Source organism: Eptatretus burgeri, chromosome 4, assembly GCF_056783735.1.
Source record: "Eptatretus burgeri isolate ZD-2024b chromosome 4, Ebu_testis_v1, whole genome shotgun sequence".
Taxonomy (NCBI): Eukaryota; Metazoa; Chordata; class Myxini; order Myxiniformes; family Myxinidae; genus Eptatretus; species Eptatretus burgeri.
This window is the reverse complement of record NC_140964.1, coordinates 140,504,111-140,524,254: the sequence shown is the minus strand read 5'-3', so window position 1 is coordinate 140,524,254 and position 20,144 is coordinate 140,504,111. Positions and strand designations below refer to the sequence as shown.

The window sequence follows — 20,144 nt, the reverse complement described above, 5'->3', positions numbered from 1 at the left end:
CTCCGTGTGGGTACTTAGGTAGGTCGAATTTGGCGAACAACCCTATCCTACGCGGGGGGGCCGATTGGCACGATCGTGGTGAGGCCGAAAGCCCCACCCGTGACTAGTTCCCGGCGTTAGTCCGAGAGGGTCACGACAGAATTGTCAGTCCGGTGGGCGACGTGCCGCGATTCGAGTTACGTGGCCGCTCGCACGCCGGCGGGCGCAAATTCGCAACAATATCTCTATGATCGTTGTGGGCACCCTTCTGTGATGACATTAACCACCTCAAGGAAAGATCTGCAGAGGAGCAAAGGAAGAGAAGAAACAAGATTATATGTGCAGGTGCTCTGGGAAAGAATTCCAATATCATCAGAAGTGCTTGCCAGTAGAACATCAAGGATGATGTGATACCTCTCCACCTTTGCACACAAGATACTTATTTTTTTTTGCAGGGAGCATCCTGTTTGGAGTAAGTGAATCGATATTGAAAGAAGGATTGGGAAGTCAAGCTTTTTCAGCCAATAAATTGTTCGATTAATCTGCCTTGTCATGATCTGTTTTCATCATGCTGCCGCTTTTATAAGACAACACCATATACCTGAGACAGTCTTGATCTGCTCCTACCCAGATATGGAGGCTGGAAAATAGACTCAAATATCAATTTCAGACTTTCTCTTAAGAATATACTTGCACTGATGTTCGGCCTTGCAGAATGACTCGATGCTCTCATTAGTTGGGTTGCCTTCCAGGCTGAGATGGAAAGATATTGTTGGTCGTTGCATCACTGTACAACTTTATGTATCACTCACATTGCCAGAAAGGTGTGAGAGAATTAACGAGTGAGAGAAAAGGTGTCAATACTTGTGAAAGAAGACACAGGTACTGTCTGTGTTTGCAGTTGAGGAAATTTTTGACCAATCTTTAAGCAGACTGCAGAATGTAGGCAAGATCAATGTATCTTGTTGTACTACAAGACATTGTACCACCTTGGCAGCCGTTTAAGATTGCTGATGTAAATGAGATGAGCAGTTTCACCAGTATATGATTTGAGATGACCACAGCCATTTTTTACAGCCATTTTCCCCTGCTGAGCAGGGGTTAGCTTTTCTTGAGGCAATGTTATATGGCCGGATGCCCTTCCTGACGCCAACCCTGGTCGCCTCTTACGACACACAGGGATATGGTACACCTATTCTAACCGGGGCATACACCGGGACCAGGACACTGGTACTCATTTCACCGACCTCAGAAGGATGACAGGCTGAGTCAACCTCCTGGTGTAAATTCAGCGGCCAACGGGGCTTGAACTCAGGACCCTAGGATCCCAAGCCGCCACCCTAACCACTAAGCCAACACCTGGCTGATTTGAGATGACCAGAGGAGTATAAAAGAAACAATGCAAACTTCAACAATTGATGTATACTACAGGTCAACAGTTTAAGAACACCCCCATTTTTCCAGTTTTTACGGAAATTTAAGCAGTTTAATGTTTCAATGTACTCTGAAATTAAAGCATAGAACAAATAAACAATTGCAGATAAAAACGAAATCATGGAATCGTTTTGTTGAGCAAAAATTTAATCTAAATTTTTGACTCATCAAAGTAGCCACCTTTTGCAGATATAACAGCCGACCATACTCGTGGTATTCTTTCTACAATGGAAATCAAATATTGTTCGGAAAGTTCTTCCCAACACTGTTGCAGAAGTTTCCACAAATGTGTTGCACTTGTAGGTTGCTTTGCTTTCACCCTTCTGTCCAGTTCATCCCAAACCAGCTCTATGGGGTTTAAGTCTGGAGACTGTGCTGGCCATTCCATGATTTGAAGCCTTCAGTCTTGTTCTTTTCTTCTAAGGTAGTTCTGACATAGCCTGGAGGTATGTTTTGGGTCGTTATCTTGCCGTAGGATGAACCCCTGATCCACTAGGCATAGACCAGAGGGTATTGCATGGCGCTGAAAAATGCTGTGGTAGCCTTTTTGGTTCAGGGTGCCAGTCACTCTGTGCAGGTCACCGATTCTGGATCCAGCAAAGGAGCTCCAGATCATCACGCTTCCTCCTCCATGTTTGACAGATGGTGTCACACACTGAGGAACCTCATTTCGCCGACTCGACGGCGTACAAAAACCCTTCGTGATGAACCAAAGATTTCAAATTTTCATTCATCGGTCCAGAATACCTTCTTCCAGTTTTCAGTCATCTACTGATGCTGCTTCATTGCCCAGGCAAGCCTCTTTTTCTTATTTTGCCATCTTAGCAATGGCTCTCTTACTGCCACTCGACATGTCAAACTTACAGCTCGAAGCCTTCTCTTCACAGTTGAAACTGAGACTTCCTTACTTCGACCAGTGCTAAGCTGTGCTTGAAGCTCCTGTCCTGTGAGCCGCCTATCACGCAAGCTGTTGACTCTCAGAAACTTGTCTTGTGATTGTGTTGTGGCTTTTGGTCTGCCAGACCTCTTCCTGTCAGTTTCCTCCAGTTTACAAGTGCCTTTTGATGGTGTAGGAAACAACTCACTGACGCATTGGCTTCTTTGCAATTTATCTAAAGGAAAGACCAACACTTTTAAGGGTTATCATGGTCTGTCTGTCTGTCTTCCTTTGTTAATTGTCTTTTTCTCGCCATTATGATTGCAATATACTACTTCCTGCAGTGCAGTATTGTCCAAATAATGCTTTAGAGGATAGAGCAACACAGTCTGTTCCAACACTGCTTTTATACTGACAGAGGGTTTGTAACTAATCAACAAAAGTTGGGACACCTGCAGGAATTGTTTGCATCAAGTTTCAAGGCTTAATTTACTTCCATTGCTGCAGAACAACTGCAGTTGCTACCCCATTACTTGTTCCCTGAAAAGGGACGTTTTTTAACAACTCTGAAATTTACATTATTTTTCAGTTTTTGGTAACCTGAACTTCTTTTTTAACCTCTGGCAGTTTACCGCTTAGCTTTGTACCATTTCAGGTTATTCACTGGACTTGAACTGCTTAGATTTCAGTAAAAACTGAAAAATGGGGGTGTTCGAAAACTTTTGACGAGTTGAGTTTGTACAGTACAATACTGTACATATGCAAAAAACATCTCTTCCTCGACCCACGAATATGACCTGCTTCCTGTACGTGTATTGTAGCTTCGTGGGATTAACATAGTTTTGCAGGATGTCTCACCATGTGCAGTTTCAGCATACAGAACTCTACATACTGTATTGTAGCTTTGCGGCATAAACATAGTTTTGTGGGATGTCTCACCAGTGTAACACGTCATTCCCGGTGAGGCCATCTCCCATGAGTTACAGAATGAAAACACTAACAGCATCCATTGATGTATCCAGTAATTACCAGGTTACCACATGTGTACATGACACAATGGAAAAATTCAGCGCATCTTAGTGAAAATCCCGCGATGAGGCTGAGTCTTTGGGCCTCTCACTCTCTCACCGCAGGCAGGTCGGTGGTCACTCTGGCTTCTTCTGTCTTGTCTCCGATCTTGCTCCCCCCCCCTGCTCTGTCTGCGATTTATCGCCACCATATTTACGCAGGGTTCTCAAGGTCCGCTCACAACCCCCTTCTGGTAAAACGACCAAAATCACAAATGACTGCTCACCTTCACTCTTTCATTCCTTTTTTTCCCCGTCTTTGGAATAAACTCCCACACTCTCTTCAATCACATTCTCCAGGCCTTCAAACCAGCAGTTTACCACCACCTCTTATCTTCCCCCATCCAAAACCTTGATCTTTTCTACCCCCATTGATCCACCTCAATCCCACCTCCTTCAAATTACCTGCTTTCCTTCCTGAAATTCCCTGTAATGTCCATCTTGTATACCCCGTGTTCCCCTCCCCATCCCTCTCCCTTCCACAGATCTCCTAATGTCTCTGTTCCCCACTGTTTTGTCCTTCCCTTTCCCATCCCTCTTGTCTCATGCCCCCCTTTCTGTGTGTTGTGTGTTAGCTCTCATACAAGCCTCGACAATGTATCCCCAAAAAAAAAGTTGTTTTTATTAAGTGTAATTCCTCTAAATGTTTGTGTTGTAAAGATTTTATACCTTGTGAAACTTGTTTGTCATGTGACAGGTAAGACATTTGTTGTTGATTGTGAATGTTTGTTGGGATGTAAATCAAGGTACATTATTTATCTTCTCACTTTTGGAGATTGTGGATTGCAATATGTTGGGAAAACTCAATATTTTCATCAATGTTTGAATGGACATATGTCTGCTGTATTGTCTGGTATTAAGACATATAGGGTGTCCCCAAAAAATATACAACTTTTAAAATGCTTCGTTTGATCCTAAAAAAGCAGTAATTTAGTCACTAATGCTTCATTTCTTGTTGCAGAGACCCTGAAGTTTATTTTGATACCAAGCAAGCGCCAGAAAAATGCCAAGACTGACCGTACAACAACAGACGAAAATTGTTGAACTTTGGCACCAGACGAAAAGTCTCATACCGGTGCAACGTCTTTACTCGAGACATTTCGGAATCCACTTGCGCCATGCACCAAACTTTTGGACAATAAAGTGCACCATCGTAAAGTTTACCAATGTGGGAACCATCTGTGACCTTCACAAGGGTCACTGTGGTCGGAAGAGGACAGGTCGTAGTGAAGAAAATGTGCAAATGGTGAGACAGGCGGTCGTTCAGAGTCCAAAAAAATCGATTTGATGACTTTCTGCCGAGACAAATATTCATAAGAGCACCGTTCAGAGGATCCTTCGCCAAGACATTCATGCCTTTCCATACAAAATTCAAACGGAAACGGTGCTTACTGATCAACAAAAATGCAAACGACTAGACTTTGCAAATTGGTTCTCAGGAAAGTTGGAGGAAGATGCAGACTTCCTCAAAAAACTTCACATGACGGACGAATGCCATGCTCACTTGTCGGGGGAGGTGAACAAGCAAAACTTTCGGTACTGGGGAACTGAAAATCATGGTAATGCATCAACTGAACTGGTGCCTCGATCTGTTCTCAAAGTCACCATGTGGGTGGCGGTTGGTTGGTATGGGATAATTGGTCCATACTTCTTTGAAGATGACCAGGGACGCACTTGCATGGTAAACCAGAGGAACTATCGCGAAATGATTCAGGAATTTTATCTGCCTGAGCTACGTACTCGGGCCCGTAGGAGAAACAACCTGATCCAGATGAGAACCCAGTGGTTCCAGCAGGATGGGGCACCGCCCCATAAAGCCAGGGAAACAAGGCGTTTTCTCAACCAACATTTTGAGGGCCGCTTTATCTCCCCCTACGAAGACGTTGAGTGGCCACGGTATTCCCCTAACCTTACTCCTCCAAACTTCTTCTTGTGAGGGTATCTCAAGGACAGAATCTATGGAAAACCTAGGCCTCAGACTCTTGATCAGCTGAAGGAAAACATCCCCCGATAAATCCAGAACATTCCTCAGGAAACGTTTCCCAAAGTGATGGAGAACATGACAACGCGTTTGCAGGCAGTGATCGGACAACGTGGAGCCTACGTCGAATATGTGGTCAAAAAGAAAACGACGATTCTGTTCCAAAATTTAAATTTTGGTGGCAATTTTGACATTGGCACAATAAACTTCAACCTTTCAGCTTTCTATCCAGCCATATATCTTTTAAATATATATATATATATATATATATATATATATATATATATATATATATATATATATATATATATATATATATATATATATATATATATATATATATATGTTATGACCATCCTCTTTGCAGATGAAAAGTTGTATATTTTTTTGGGACACCCTCTATTTATAGAATCATTTCAATGAAGCTGGGCATGTTGTTAGTCATTGTCCATTCAAATTATAGACTCAGTTAATATTAATGATTTTGATAATAAAGAGGAGTGTAATGTTGGGCTAGGACACAAAGAGGGTTTTTAGATCAGGACACTATGTGCGATCTATCCTTTGGGCCTTAATGACAAGGTACAAAGGACTGGGTCAGTTGCGCAAGGTAATGTTTTCGGGAACGAGTATTTTTCTGATCCAATCAGGAGACCTAGAGGTCATGGGAGTCGTAGTGGGTGTTGTACAGCTCCAAAAATGGAAATTTCAGAGATAATTGATAATCCTTAAGGTTGTGATGAAGGAATGGTTTTTCATGATTTTTATGTTATTCTGAGGTCATGTTCCAAACAAGTCTCAGCTTATATTTTCCGGAGTTTAGCAGGTTCATATGACATGTGCTCGTTTTTGATTGAAGCTTTTTGTAGCAGGGTTTTGGTGAAGAAGTCTACTCCCGAACTTGATGGGATCCACGAGTTTTTGGTTTATGATTTTTCTTCCATCAAGCAGGTAGATAGGCTTCGGCTTCATTCTATTTTTAGGGATACTAGTGTAAGAGAGTTTATTACCAGATAAAGTTAGAGTGTGAAGCCCATTGAAGGTTTATTTCATTTTCACAAAGACCATAGGACAATCCTTATTCAATTATGGTAAATTTCTTAAAACTCTTTTGATAGATATAGTAAAGGGCATTTTGGAAACTGACTGTGCATGTTCATCTTCACCTTTTTTATATGGTCCTTGTGGACACGTAGTTTCTGGGAATTTGAATATAATTCGTAATTGTGAAATTAGGGATCTTATGAAAATGGGAGCTAAATATAGGAAACCAGGAACTCAACCTTGGAGCTGCATTAGGTCTTCAATTGTAGATTGTCTGTAATTTTGTTAACAAAATCTGCACCAAGTTTAAGTTATCTGTAAACAGTTTCATTGCATGGTTTGACAGAGTTGTGGAAGTCCTGGATAATAATAGGATTAAGTTTTTTAGTAGTCGGGGCTTGCTTTCACTAGGTCTGTCTCAACCAGTGTTGAACAAACTGAGTGTTCGTAAAGACATTCGGGATCTCCATGATAGCTACGTAATAGCTCCAGCGGTTAAAGCTGCTGATAATGTTGTTATGGTTTGTAAAAAGTTTAATGTCGAGGTTATACTTAGAGAGTTCGGCATTGATACGGTTACTTTCACTAGTGTAGGAAATAGCACACATGTTCCTTGTCATAAATCACTCCAAGATATTATCTCTGAGCATCAGGAAGCTTGAGTTTATTATTTCAGTATTAAATGTAAAGAGGTAAATCTTTGTATTCCTCGGATTTTCTGGATTCCTAAGCTTCATAAAAACCCGTATAAGTATAGGTTTATAGCGGGTGCCAGGCAGTGTTCGACCAAACAGTTATCGATCATAGTTAACCCAGTCTTGCAAGTTGTTAGAGAACAGTTCAGGAAATATTGTTTAGCAATTGAGAATAATTCTGGTGTTAACACTTTCTGGAACATTAATTCTTCTTTAGAGTTCTTAGATAAGATTAGATGCCTCAATATCAAGTCAGTTCATATTTTTGATTTTTTAACTTCATTTACAAATTCGGTTTTAGTGCTTGTGAGGGGTTCACTCTTCAAATTGATTGACAAGGTTTTTAACTCTTTTAATAAGTTTTTATTTGTCAGGTTTGATTGAGCATTTTTTTCTAAAAATAAATTTTCAAGTTTTCATTGTTTTGATAAGCAGAAGTTTATGGATGATGTTCATTTTATTTTATTTTACACTTTTGTGTCTTTTTGTGGGATAATGTTTCCACAGGTTAAGGGTATTCCCATGGGTGGGAATTGCAGCCCCCCTACGAGTGGACATTTTTCTTATTTTCTGTGAATTTTCATTCATGCAGAAACTGATGAAGGAGAAAAAAATTAGGATTAGCAAAAATATTATCTCATCCATGTCATAATATCGATGATATTTGTGTGGTAACTAGAATTGTTTTGAAAGGCAGCTTCACAAGATTTATCCAGATAGCCTGATTGGAAACAGCAATGGTAATGACTGTACAGTTGCTGCATATCTGGATGTGTTGGTTAGAGTTGGACAGAATGGTTTTAGTACAAGTGTATATCATAAATTTGATGATTTCAGTTTCCCTGTAGTCTTGGAAACCTTTCCAGGTAGCAATGTAGCAATTAAAATGGGTCACAATGTCTTTTCATCTCAGATACTTATATTTGCAAGAATTTGTTCAGTAAAGGATGATTTTGTGGAACGTGCTGAGAAGGTTTTTTCCATCGTTAAACAAAGGATATTTGGCTGATTGTTTGATCAGGTCTTGTGAGAATGTCTTTCGACTCCATCGTCACCTTCTATTAAAGTTTGGTTGGTTTTCATGAAAACAAGTTCCTATTGCATTACATTTGATATAATTATAATGAATTAATTATTTTCGTGAGGTAAATTGGTGGTTGCTAAGATACGCAGTGCAGCATGTTTAAATTGGTTGTTAATGAAACTTTGAATATTGGAATGACAGTTTGAGTCGAAGGTTAGATGGAGGTGCTGTATAATGGACATGTCTGCAAGGAAAAGTTTTTATCGCTTTATATATTATAATATAAAGTGATATATGATTAAAGTTATTCAAATGTAGTGATAATTAAAATAAAAGTAGTAATTAAATAAGTTTGAATAAGGATATTGCATTGCTGTGTTGACTGACTGGACACAACTTTGGGTTGTATGTCCATTGGTATGAGTATGTCCATTGGTTGTATGTCCAATATATAAATATATATATATATACATATACATATACATATATATATATATATATACATATATATATATATATATATATATATATATATATATATATATATATATATATATATATATATATATATATAAATATATATATATATACATATACATATACATATATATATATATATATACATATATATATATATATATATATATATATATATATATATATATATATATATATATATGAATACACACACATATATCTGCAGAGATTAGAGTGATAGATTTTTGCCTTTTCGAGGTATAGATTACGAGCTTGAAGTGCAGGAACTCCAGCAGGTCTACTAATGTGGACCTGTGACTGGGGTTGTGGATCTGCTGTTTGGAGAAGTTATGGGCTGAAATGATTAAAACCTCGATGATAAACGGTGACCAGCTAATGATCCGGGCAATTGGGAAATTAGTAAATTGCTTTTAAGTTCAGGTTATAACTTCAAATAAAATAGCTTTTGTAAGTACTTACCAGGACATAATATATATGTTTGTGTGTTATGTATGTTGTGGTGTGTGTGTGTGTGTGTGTGTGTGTGTGTGTGTGTGTGTGTGTGTGTGTGTGTGTGTGTGTGTGTGTGTGTGTGTGTGTGTGTGTGTGTGTGTGTGTGTGTGTGTTTGTGTGTGTGTGTGTTGTCTTGTCTGGCTTTCTTCTTGGGACTACGGTGCAGCAATTGGTTTTCATTTTGATCTCTCTCTCTCTCTCTCTCTCTCTCTCTCTCTCTCTATCTCTATCTCTATCTCTCTATCTCTCTATCTCTCTATCTCTCTATCTCTCTATCTCTCTATCTCTCTATCTCTCTATCTCTCTATCTATATCTCTCTATCTCTCTATCTCTATCTCTCTATCTCTCTATCTCTCTATTTCTCTATCTCTCTATCTCTCTATCTCTCTATCTCTCTATCTCTCTATCTCTCTATCTCTCTATCTCTCTATCTCTCTATCTCTATATATCTATATATCTATATATCTATATATCTATATATCTATATATCTATCTCCTCTCCCCCCCCCCCCTCCGAAAAATTTGAGATATGCGAGGAGATGGAGAAAACACAAAGCAAAAGCACCAAAAAGGGGAGAGAGGTTGCCAAAAGAAGGCAATGCTGCACAGCTCGATGCACTGTACCATCACGAGGCTCCACCAGAAGCAGTGCTTCATGATTGCACATGCCTGTGAACCAGCTGAGTGATGAGTGAGAGATAGGGATCGATAGAGAGACAGACAGACAGACATATATATATATATATATATATATATATATATATGTATATGTATATGTATATGTATATGTATATGTATATGTATATGTATATGTATATATATATATATATATGTATATGTATATATATATATATATATATGTATATGTATATATATGTATATGTGTATATGCATGTATATATATATGCATAAGTATATATATATATATATATATATATATATATATATATATATATATATATATATATATATATATATATATATATATATATATATATATATATATATATATATGAATACACACACATATATCTGCAGAGATTAGAGTTATAGATTTTTGCCTTTTCGAGGTATAGATTACGAGCTTGAAGTGCAGGAACTCCAGCAGGTCAGTGATTGATTCCTCCTAAATCTACCTGTCACGTCTTTTATTGAGATTTCCAACAAATCGATCAACGACTCAGATATACCTTGACCAAATAGTATCTGCACATTATATTTACAGTACCAGAGTTAACATTACTGTTACAACTACTTTATTACAATAATGATCTTCATGTCAAAACAAATTTGTCAATACTGTATGAATGTAACTGCATGCAAAAATGATTTCATAATAATACAAGTATATCTCTTTCCTTCCCCTTATTCCCTTCCTTCATTTGTTGTTTTTCTTTCACATCCCTTTTGTCCCCCCCCTTTTTTGTTTTACTTATATTTCTCTATTCTCTTGCTTCATCATCTCTGTTTATCCTTCATTTTACTAAACTTGAATGTTTTTTGTTTGTTTGTTTTTATCAAGGTGGCTCTTTTCGTCAATTCCTTTGGCAAGTGTGCAAGGAAGTACAAAGCTCTGCTCTTCCTCTGTTGTTTTCTTGCCCCAGTTCATCTGCCGGTTTAAACAAGGTGCACTGTGTTCTTATTGCCTGCTCATTTTCTCTTCTTCATCATCAATTAACAGTCACTCGAGTTCATTGATACCTTTGATCAAATTCTCCCCACCAATTTCTTTTCATCCTGCAGGATTGTTTCATTCTCACTCCTGGAAAAATGACTTTCCAGGAAGAACAATTGTTGCACACTTTGGGCTTGTTGGTTGGCTGTGCCCTACGTGCAGACCTCCCTTTGCCTCTTCAATTTCTTACTCCAACTTGGAGGGCTATTCTATTCGATGAAAAAGAGACTAACAAAGACGAGGAAGAAATGGATCTGAGGGAGGCAGACATTTCAACATACAACCTGCTCAGGAGTATTGAAGAGGTGAGATCAGAAAAAAAAAACATCCCACTATAATTTGAGAAGTGTCTGTTCGTTTGTTTGTTTTTTCTTTGGCTTCTATGCACTTTTGAACCACTGAATGGAATGAGTTAAAAACTGATGATTGTACTTGGGGGGGGGGGGTGAGTACAGGACGGTTTTAGGGGTAAAAATAAAACCCAATTGTAACCATCTGGGGAATTAGGGTGCGGGGAAGGGTTCTTGCCATGTAAATATGTGTGGCATAACATGTCATACTAAAGTACACGTCTGGTGTAAATATTGTATCTGTAATTCTGAGGTTTTTAACACATCCATAAGGATGATCCTTCACTCGAATATTAAAAACCGAAACTAAGTTTCTTGTAAAAACAGTAAAAAAAAAAAAAAATTCTCCATTCATTTATTTCTTCATTGATGGTGTCGGCTGAAGAAAGCACTTTCTTTTTTCATTTCATGCATTTCTTCCAATGTATTCGTGCGGTGTATTTTATACATGTATCATGTTTCATCTCATCCATTTCGATAGCATGCATAAATGATACATATTTGAATGGTTAGCTCTGGAAATTAGATTGTTACAGATTACTGGTTACATTGATTCTTGGGTAAATTATGTCAATGCTTTTAGGATCTTTTTTCACAACCAAAGGTTGTCACAAAGGGCAGTCGTAAAAAACAGAGGAATTCTAATCATGTTACAGCTTTTAACAAGAAAAAATAGGGGCAATACCCTTGGGTGCTCACCTAGTAGAATACTGAGGAGGAAGTCACCATGGGACGGAATCAGCAAAATGTACCGATGAACCAATGTTATAGCAAATACCTATTAGGGGGGGGGGGCACCTGTAAAAGCCACGGGAACCCCATTTTTTAAGTAGCATGAAAAAACATTGGTACATCACAGGTGATGATGATTCTGGTCAAGTTTCATCAAAATTGTGTGCGTGGCTTCGGCGAAGAAAACAAATACATATTTTGCGGGACAACCAGTCTAGACCAGTCTAGAACACTACAACCAGTAGTGATGGGAGACCAGTCTTGAAGTTTTATGGCTGTTTGGAAGACCCTACCAATCGGCTTGAATGAAATGCCAGACTCGACGGCGGTGAGGTGGTTCTCTGATAACAGCCAGAGAGATGTCCACTTTGACAAGCACGTGGTCAGAAGAACTGATTGTAGCGGAGGAAGAACAACAGATATTTTTCGAGAAATTTGTCAAAATCAGATCCAGAAGAGATAGAGTACCATTGGTTGAGATCCGGGTCGGGGAATTGATTGAGTCAGTCCCAATGAGTCACAGAAGTCTTTTGTTGAAGTTCCATGACAGGTGAGAGAGGTAACCACACCGAGCCAACTGGCATGATGACAATTGAAGTCACCACATATGAGGAAGAGAGAGTTTGGATGAGAGGATAGAAGTTGGTCAATGTTTTCAGATAGTGAGGTGGAGATGGAGTCATCACTGCTTGGTGGGGGGTACAGTACACGTATAAACATGAGGTGTGAGTGGAGGGGAAGCCGTAGCCAGAGGCATTCCTGGGGGTGTGGTGGTGTGAGGGCAGTGCATGGAGATTGAGGAATAAAGTCTTTAATGAAGAGATGATAACAGCTCTGGATCACCCTGAAAATATCTGCTGTTCTTTTTCTGCTCCAATGGGCTCATCTGACCACATGCTTGTCAAAGTAGACATATCTCTCGCTGTTTTAGAGAACCACCTCAGTGCCATCTAGTCTGGCATTTCACTCAGACTGACTGGCAGAGACTTCAAGCAGCCATCAAATGTCTGTACTGGTCTCCCATCTCTATTTCCTCTGATATCAACTCGTCCTGGGCATTCTTTCAAAGAAACTTACTCTTTCTCATACACAGATTTATCCCATCTCGTGTTCAATTGTCCAACCCTTCCTCCCGCCCACGGTATAGTGAAGCTTGTAGCGAGGCAATTGTCCTGAAACAACTTGCCTTCGCCTCATTTAAGGCTAATCAAACAGAAGGCAATCTCAGTTCCTTCCACAAAGCTCAGAACAAGTGTGTGTCTCCCCTCAGGAGAGCCAGAAAACAACATCTTTCTAATCTCAAGTCTGAACGCTCAAACCTGTCTCCCTCCTCCAAATCCTGGTGGCATCTAGTTAAGTCTATTTCTTGCGTATGTTACCCCTCCCTTACCTCAAATCCCCTCCCTTACCTCAAATGGCCGTATCGCTGACACTGCACATGAAAAGTCTGAATTGCGAACCTCCATGTTTGCTTCTAAATCTTGTGTCCCAAACACATTGCTTCTTTGTACTCACCTTACCCAGTCGCACCCAGCTGTTCCTGGACTCTGTCGCTTTTCTCCAGATATGGTGGAGATTTTGCTGTCAATCCTAGACACAGATTCTGCAACCGGTACAAGACGGCATCAGCCCACGTGCCCTAAAAACCTGCTCTGCTGCTCTTGTTAACCCTCTCTCTGTTCTATTCACCCTCTCATTTGCTCAATGACGGGTATAAACTTCTGGTTCTGGGTTTGGAGTGACGGCAGGATCTCTCAGTGCTCTCTGCTGACTTTTTCAAAATTAAGTTTTTGGTCATTATCTGTCCCATTTTAATTGTTTATTTTCTCACCTACATGTTGCTGGGTGTTCCTAGTTCAGTTTTGTTTCATCAAAAGCCTCCTCCCCTCCCTCTTCATTAACAGTGTGGACCTCAAATATCCACCCACGTGTGCCAAAAACCTGCTCTTCTGCTCTTGCTCACCCTCTCTCTGTTCTATTCACCCTTGCCATCTGCTTGGAAATCAGTAAACAATACTGCCTTGCATGATTATTGGTGTAAAGGTGTAAAAAGGTGTAAAAACAGATCCCTGCAACTACAGACCAATCAGCCTCCCAATCATCAGCAAGGTTATGGAATCCATCATCGCTTCAGACATTAAATCCTTAATCTTCTCCAATGGCTTGATTTTCGATCATCAATTTGGATTCAGACAAGGTCACTCTACCCTGGATATGCTGCTTCTGCTCTCCCAACAATGGATGGAGGTCCTCAATGCTGGACATGGAATCAGAGCCATATCCCTAGACATATCGCGTGCTTTTGACATGGTCTGGCACCCTGCCCTGCTCACCAAACTGTTTTCCGATGGTATCCAAGGCCATCTCCACTCATGGCTCACGGTCTTCCTCTCCTGTCACAGTCAACACATGGTTTTTAATGCATTTCTCTCATCTCCTCTTCCTGTCCAGGTTGAAGTTCCTCAAGGCAGTGTTCTGGGCCCTGTTCTTTTTCTGGTTTTCATCAATGATCTCTCCGACTCTCTGGAAAATCCTCTTTATCTCTTTGCTGATGACTCCACCCTCTGCCGTATCATCTGTCATCCCTCAGCCCAGCAAGCAGCAGCTTCTTCACTCTCTGCAGATCTGGATAAAATCATAAACTGGTCCAACACGTGGAACATGTCTTTCAATCCTGACAAATCTCACACTCTCACTATGTCTCTCCGAAAGGACCTTTGGAACCCCCCCCCCCAATCCACTTTCTCAACAATCCTCTGGAAGAAGTCCTTTCATTCAAACTTCTGGGTCTCACTATCTGCCATGACCTTTCCAGGGAAAGCCACATTTCAAACCTCGCCTCCAAAGCCAGTCGTTGACTGGGAATCCTCCATCGTGCAAAGTCCTTTCTCAGCCCACCTGAGCTCCTGACCACTTGCAAAGCTTTTGTCTGCAGCCTGATGGAGTACTGCTCTCCCCTCTGGGTTGGTGCTCCTGCCTCCCACCTTTCTCGGCTTCACGCTGTGGAAACCAAGGCATTTCAGATCATTGGTATCTCCCGCAATGAGGCTGAGTCTTTGTGCCTCTCACTCTCTCACCGCAGTCTTGTCGGTGGTCTTTCTGTCTTCTACCGTCTCCTCTCCAGCCTCGCCCCCCTGCTGTCTCTCTGCGATTTGTCCCCACCACATTTCCGCAGGGCGCTCAAGGTCCGCCAACAACCCCCTTCTGGTAAAACTACCAAAATCATGAATCGCTGCTCACCTTCACTCTTTCATTCCTCTTTTTCCCACCTTTGGAATAAACTCCCTCACTCTGTTCAATCCTATTCTTCCCTCCAGGCCTTCAAAATAGCTGTTCCCCACCACCTCTTATCATCCCCCATCCAAATCCTCGATCTTTTCTACCCCCTATAATCCACCCAAGCCCACCTCCTTCAAATTCCCTGTTTTCCTTCCTGAAAGTCCCTGTAATGTCCATCTTGTATTCTCCATGTTCCCCACCCCTTCCCTCTCCCTTCCACAGATCTCCTAATGTCTCTGTTCCCCACTGTTTTGTCCTTCCCACTCCCGCCCCTCTTGTCTCATGCCCCCCTTGCTGTGCGATGTGTTAGCTCTCACACGAGACTCGACAAGGTATGCAAAAAAAATGAAAAAAATTAACTCGTGTGTTTTAATTATCGCATATCTAAATTTGTCAGTCGGCTCTGCACCACCCTGTATTTACAGTACTTGACCACTGTGTGAGTATCACGTGGTCTATTAACTGCCTTGGAGTAATATGGATTTCATGCAAATTCTTCAACATAAAATGAAAAAGTAAGAATTTGAGGGAGTAGAAGACGATTTTGGAAACCATTTATAATGTAAAAGGAAAGAAAGACAAAGATTAATGTGAAAGATGAATTATACTGGTGAAACTTAATCTTCATCCAACTAAATATGTTTTCAAGGAAAAATGGAGACTCCTTGCATGTTGAATTTGCTCTTTATAAATTTCAGCTGCTTTATCTGTTCAATCATTATTCGCCCCTGAAACGGGGGCTTATGCATTTGGTCTCTATTTTCGCTTGTAAGTGTGTGCGTCCGCATTCATATCTCAGACATGTATGGACTGATTTTATTCATCGAGCATCGAGCAAAGACAACACATGATGGAATACATATGCATGTTATTTTGTTTTTTCCGACATCAGATACAAGATAGCCGACGAGCGGCCATTTTAGTCGTAAAAAATAAAACCTGGTGTTGAACATGTCCTCAACCATCTCTCGGACATGCATTTACCGATCTTGTTCAAACATGGCAAACGGATAATGGATGATGGATTACATATGCACGCCATTTCTTTTTTTCAACATCAGATCCAAGACGGCCGAAAGGCAGCCATTTTTGTTGTAAAATTAATAATAAACCCTGGTGTCGGACATGCGTTTACCAATGTTGTTCAAACTTGGCACGCAGATAACGAATGATGGTTTACATAAGCACGTCATTTTTTTTTTCGAGATCAGATCCAAGATGGCCAACTGGTGACCATTTTGTTGTCACTTAAGCATGTCCCCAACCATTTCTCTGACATACATAGTTCGATTTTGTTCAAACATGGCACAAGCACAGTACATGATGGAATACACTGGCACCTAATTTTATTTTGCGATCTGATCAAATATGGCCGACTGGTAGACTCGCATCGATTCTAGTTGTAAACAAGGACAAATGTGTCCAAGAGCCGCGTCATTCCACCAATCAATCTCCTTGCTATGCTAGCTTCCAGGGCATCGAGTGCCTCCAGGGCATCAGGTACCTCCAGGGCATCCGGTGCCTCCAGGGCATCAAGTGCCCCGGGGCATCGGGTGCTTTTAGGGCATCAGATGCCTCAGGGCATCAGGTACCTCCATGTAGCCTCCCTGCCTGCTTCACTCCCTATTCTCACCCCCAGAAAGGTTTTGTCTTCACTAGAAGAACAAGAAGAAGAAGAAGAAGAATAATGCAGAGCCCTCTTAGAGCCAGCGTTCGCTACGCAACGTGGCTAAAAAAACCTGATGTTGAACACGTCCTCAACTATTTCTCAGATATGTATTTACCGATGTTGTTCAAACTTGGCACACAGATAATGAATGATGGCATACATAAGTTTGTCATTTGTTTTTCGACATCGGATCCAAGATGGCTGACTGGCAGCCATTTTAGTTGTAAAAAAAAGCCTGATATTGAACACGTCCTCAACCATTTCTTGGACATGCATTTACCGATGTTGTTCAAACTTGGCACAAGTACAGTATATGGTGGCATACATGTTCACTTCATTTTATTTTACTAGTACGTGCCCGTAAAAAATATATATATATATATTTAATAAATAAATATTCAAACCACGAGCAAGAAACAACAACCACACAGGCCGTTTCTTCGCTCTCGTGTGCCCATACGTACGTTGCCCGGAAATTCGCATGTCGCAGTTATGATTATTCCCAATTTAGTTTTAATGGCCAATTATTCAATTACCGCCAACGTATTTTGCCTTTTCGCAATGTCGTCGCAAGGAAAAACAAAAAGAGAAGAGAAGAGAGGAACAAAAAAAATTTACTTCCTGGTTTGGAGCACACCAGCTCACTCTGATGTTACCGAAATTTATGCACCGCCTAATATGAAAACGATCATAACTTGGGGCATAGTGTTTATCTATAAATGCGCATAAGAAATCGAGAAATTATGAGAATACACGAAGTCATCACTCTCCGGAAGCCCTACGTTGTAACCTGTAATGGGGAACGCAGCTGAGCTTCCCTTCCCCCATCGGCCACGCCCACGCAACAACGTGTCTTGTCATTGGTTTGCTAAGTAAATGGCCATAACTTGGGAACCACTTGTCCGATTAATATCACACCTTGAAAAGGCACATCCTCAGGTCCCTAGCAATATACCTGGCAAGTTTCAATCAGATCGGACCAGTGGTTGTCGATAAACAGCGGTCACAGACACAGACACACACACACAGACACACACACACACAGATTGCTGGAATTATACATACATGATCTGATCAAAGATGGCTGACTGGTTGACTGGCGGTCATTTTCGTTGTAAATAAATTTGGGCTCGCCCTTTAACTCCATCCAGCAAAATTACTAAAACAACGGGGGCTACCATATTTTATGACTTTTTTTACTTGTTTAACCTGTGTTCAAGTTTTTGAATGTGTATGTTTGAGATAGAGAATTTCAGGATGATAAAATTTCCACGTTGTACAATTGTGTTAAATTGATGCAAAAAAGACAAAAAAAAAACTTTAAACATTTTGCATGTTTTTTATTTTTATCTCTATTTGCAGGTTGAAACGGAAGATGAGCTGCAGAGTCTTTGTGCTGGTTTACCTTTTTGGAGTGCAAGAGGAAATCCTATTTCTCAGACTTCCACAGCTTCACCGCTTGCACATTTTCCATCGTTCATGTTCCCTTCGCTCACACGAGAGCTTGTCGAGCTGGAGCCAGGTGGTGCTGAACGTCCTTTGACGTGAGCATGGGAATTTGAATGTTAATAATTTCAGAATGGGTGGAAGAAATACAAACATATCACAATACAATGTCAGATAATGGAGAAAATGTTTATCATTATTTTCTGATCCCCCAGGCAAAAATAATCTTCCTTTCCTGCAGTAATTCTCTGCAGACTACTGTAGTATATAAGAGTACAACTCTCATATCCTATAGTTCTAACCATAGCATTTTTGCCTGGGCGAATATTTGTTTGCTACTCTTTATAGGCCACACATCTGTCTGTGATAAGACTGCAATAGGCTCTCTGAAGAAATTACTTGGGTACCAGTGAAGAAAGAAACATTCTTTTGTTTCATCTATCCTGGTGTCCAAGCAATTTATCCAGAAGGCCTATTCCTCTCTCTCATTTCAATTTCTCCAATGGCATCCAATGTCATTTATGTGCTTTACCTGCACTGCACCAATAAGTTATCTCGAAAATGAAATTCCCAATCCACACAGGGGAAACACCTGCTCTCATAAATCAGATAAGCGAGTCTTGGCTCATAAATGAGGTCGGGTATTAATACTGTGTGCATTGGGAATTTATTCTTATCGACATTGTATTGGTGAGGAATAGCATTTACATTGCAGTGGGAAATTTTCAGGGTTTAGGGCCAGCTTGTGAGGTACATCTACTCTGCTCTTAAAAACACCAAGCAATGCCACACAGTGAATTGAAACGCTAAATATTTGCTTGAATGTCTGTGGTTAGGAAGAAGGGGCATCTAGGCTTTGGAGTGCAATGCCAAATTGATGTCATGCTAGAGTGGGAAAATGCTATCACAGGTTGGGAGATGGTTTCTGCAGAGAGGCAGTCATCACCATACACTGGAGCCAATATTTTTTGTCTCGATTTTCAAAACATTCATTAAATAGGAAATATGGTCATCATTCGTGCATTACACTCTGATAAAATATGCAGTATGTATACCTTAAGTTCCCAGAATACCTCAAAGTATTATAATTTATCTTCTTGAGGGAGGCTCTCATGATAGTGGACTAGCCAATGTGATTTTACACTTTGGACAGCAAGGTTTGTTAATGGCAGGCAACCATGCTAGATCAATCATTCATAGGATGAGGAAGAATATGTGGGGTTGGACACCACCCTCAATTTTGAATTTAAAGGTCATTTTAAGGTCAAATAAGGTCAAATTTTGTATTCTTTTGGATTTTGCATTAATTTAAACCACATTTGATAGCTCTATCCACAAAACTCTCTTTGTTATCATATACATGTACCCAGCCTATATAATTAACAGGTAAACTTTGCATCTTACACATACATGTATGGCATAATGAAACACAAAAATGTGATTTTCTTGAAATGTATTTTTCGTGCGTATCAAGGTCGATCACACACTCAATCTTTCTTTGTGAACATTTATTCAGAATCTTACACACAGAATGTATATCAATGTCAGTGTTAAAAAGAAAACATTGCACATTTTTCAAGAAACATTTGGAACCATACAGTTGTTATTCACACCAGGAAATAACAACTATATGGTATATATATATATATATATATATATATATATATATATATATATATATATATATATATATATTGTCGCGGATTCGCGCCCGCCGGCGTGCTGACGGCCACGTAACTCGAATCGCGGCACGTCGCCCACCGGACGGACAATCCAGTCGTGACCCTCTCGGACTAACGCCGGGAACCAGTCACGGGTGGACCTTTCGGTCTCACCGCGATCGTGCCAATCGGCCCCCGCGTGGGATAGGGTTGCTCGCCAAATTCGACCTACCAAAGTAC

The 20,144-nt window shown here is 40.3% G+C and overlaps 1 protein-coding gene across 1 annotated transcript in view; it reads left to right on the top strand.

The window, feature by feature from the left end:
- HECTD4 (HECT domain E3 ubiquitin protein ligase 4) overlaps positions 1 to 20,144 on the top strand; it is a 525,771-nt gene that overhangs the window by 442,636 nt on the left and 62,991 nt on the right. The window contains exons 51-53 of the mRNA XM_085880170.1: positions 10,615 to 10,718; positions 10,836 to 11,072; positions 18,160 to 18,341. Coding sequence (XP_085736296.1) covers positions 10,615 to 10,718; positions 10,836 to 11,072; positions 18,160 to 18,341 — 523 coding nt within the window. The remainder of the gene's footprint in view (positions 1 to 10,614; positions 10,719 to 10,835; positions 11,073 to 18,159; positions 18,342 to 20,144) is intronic.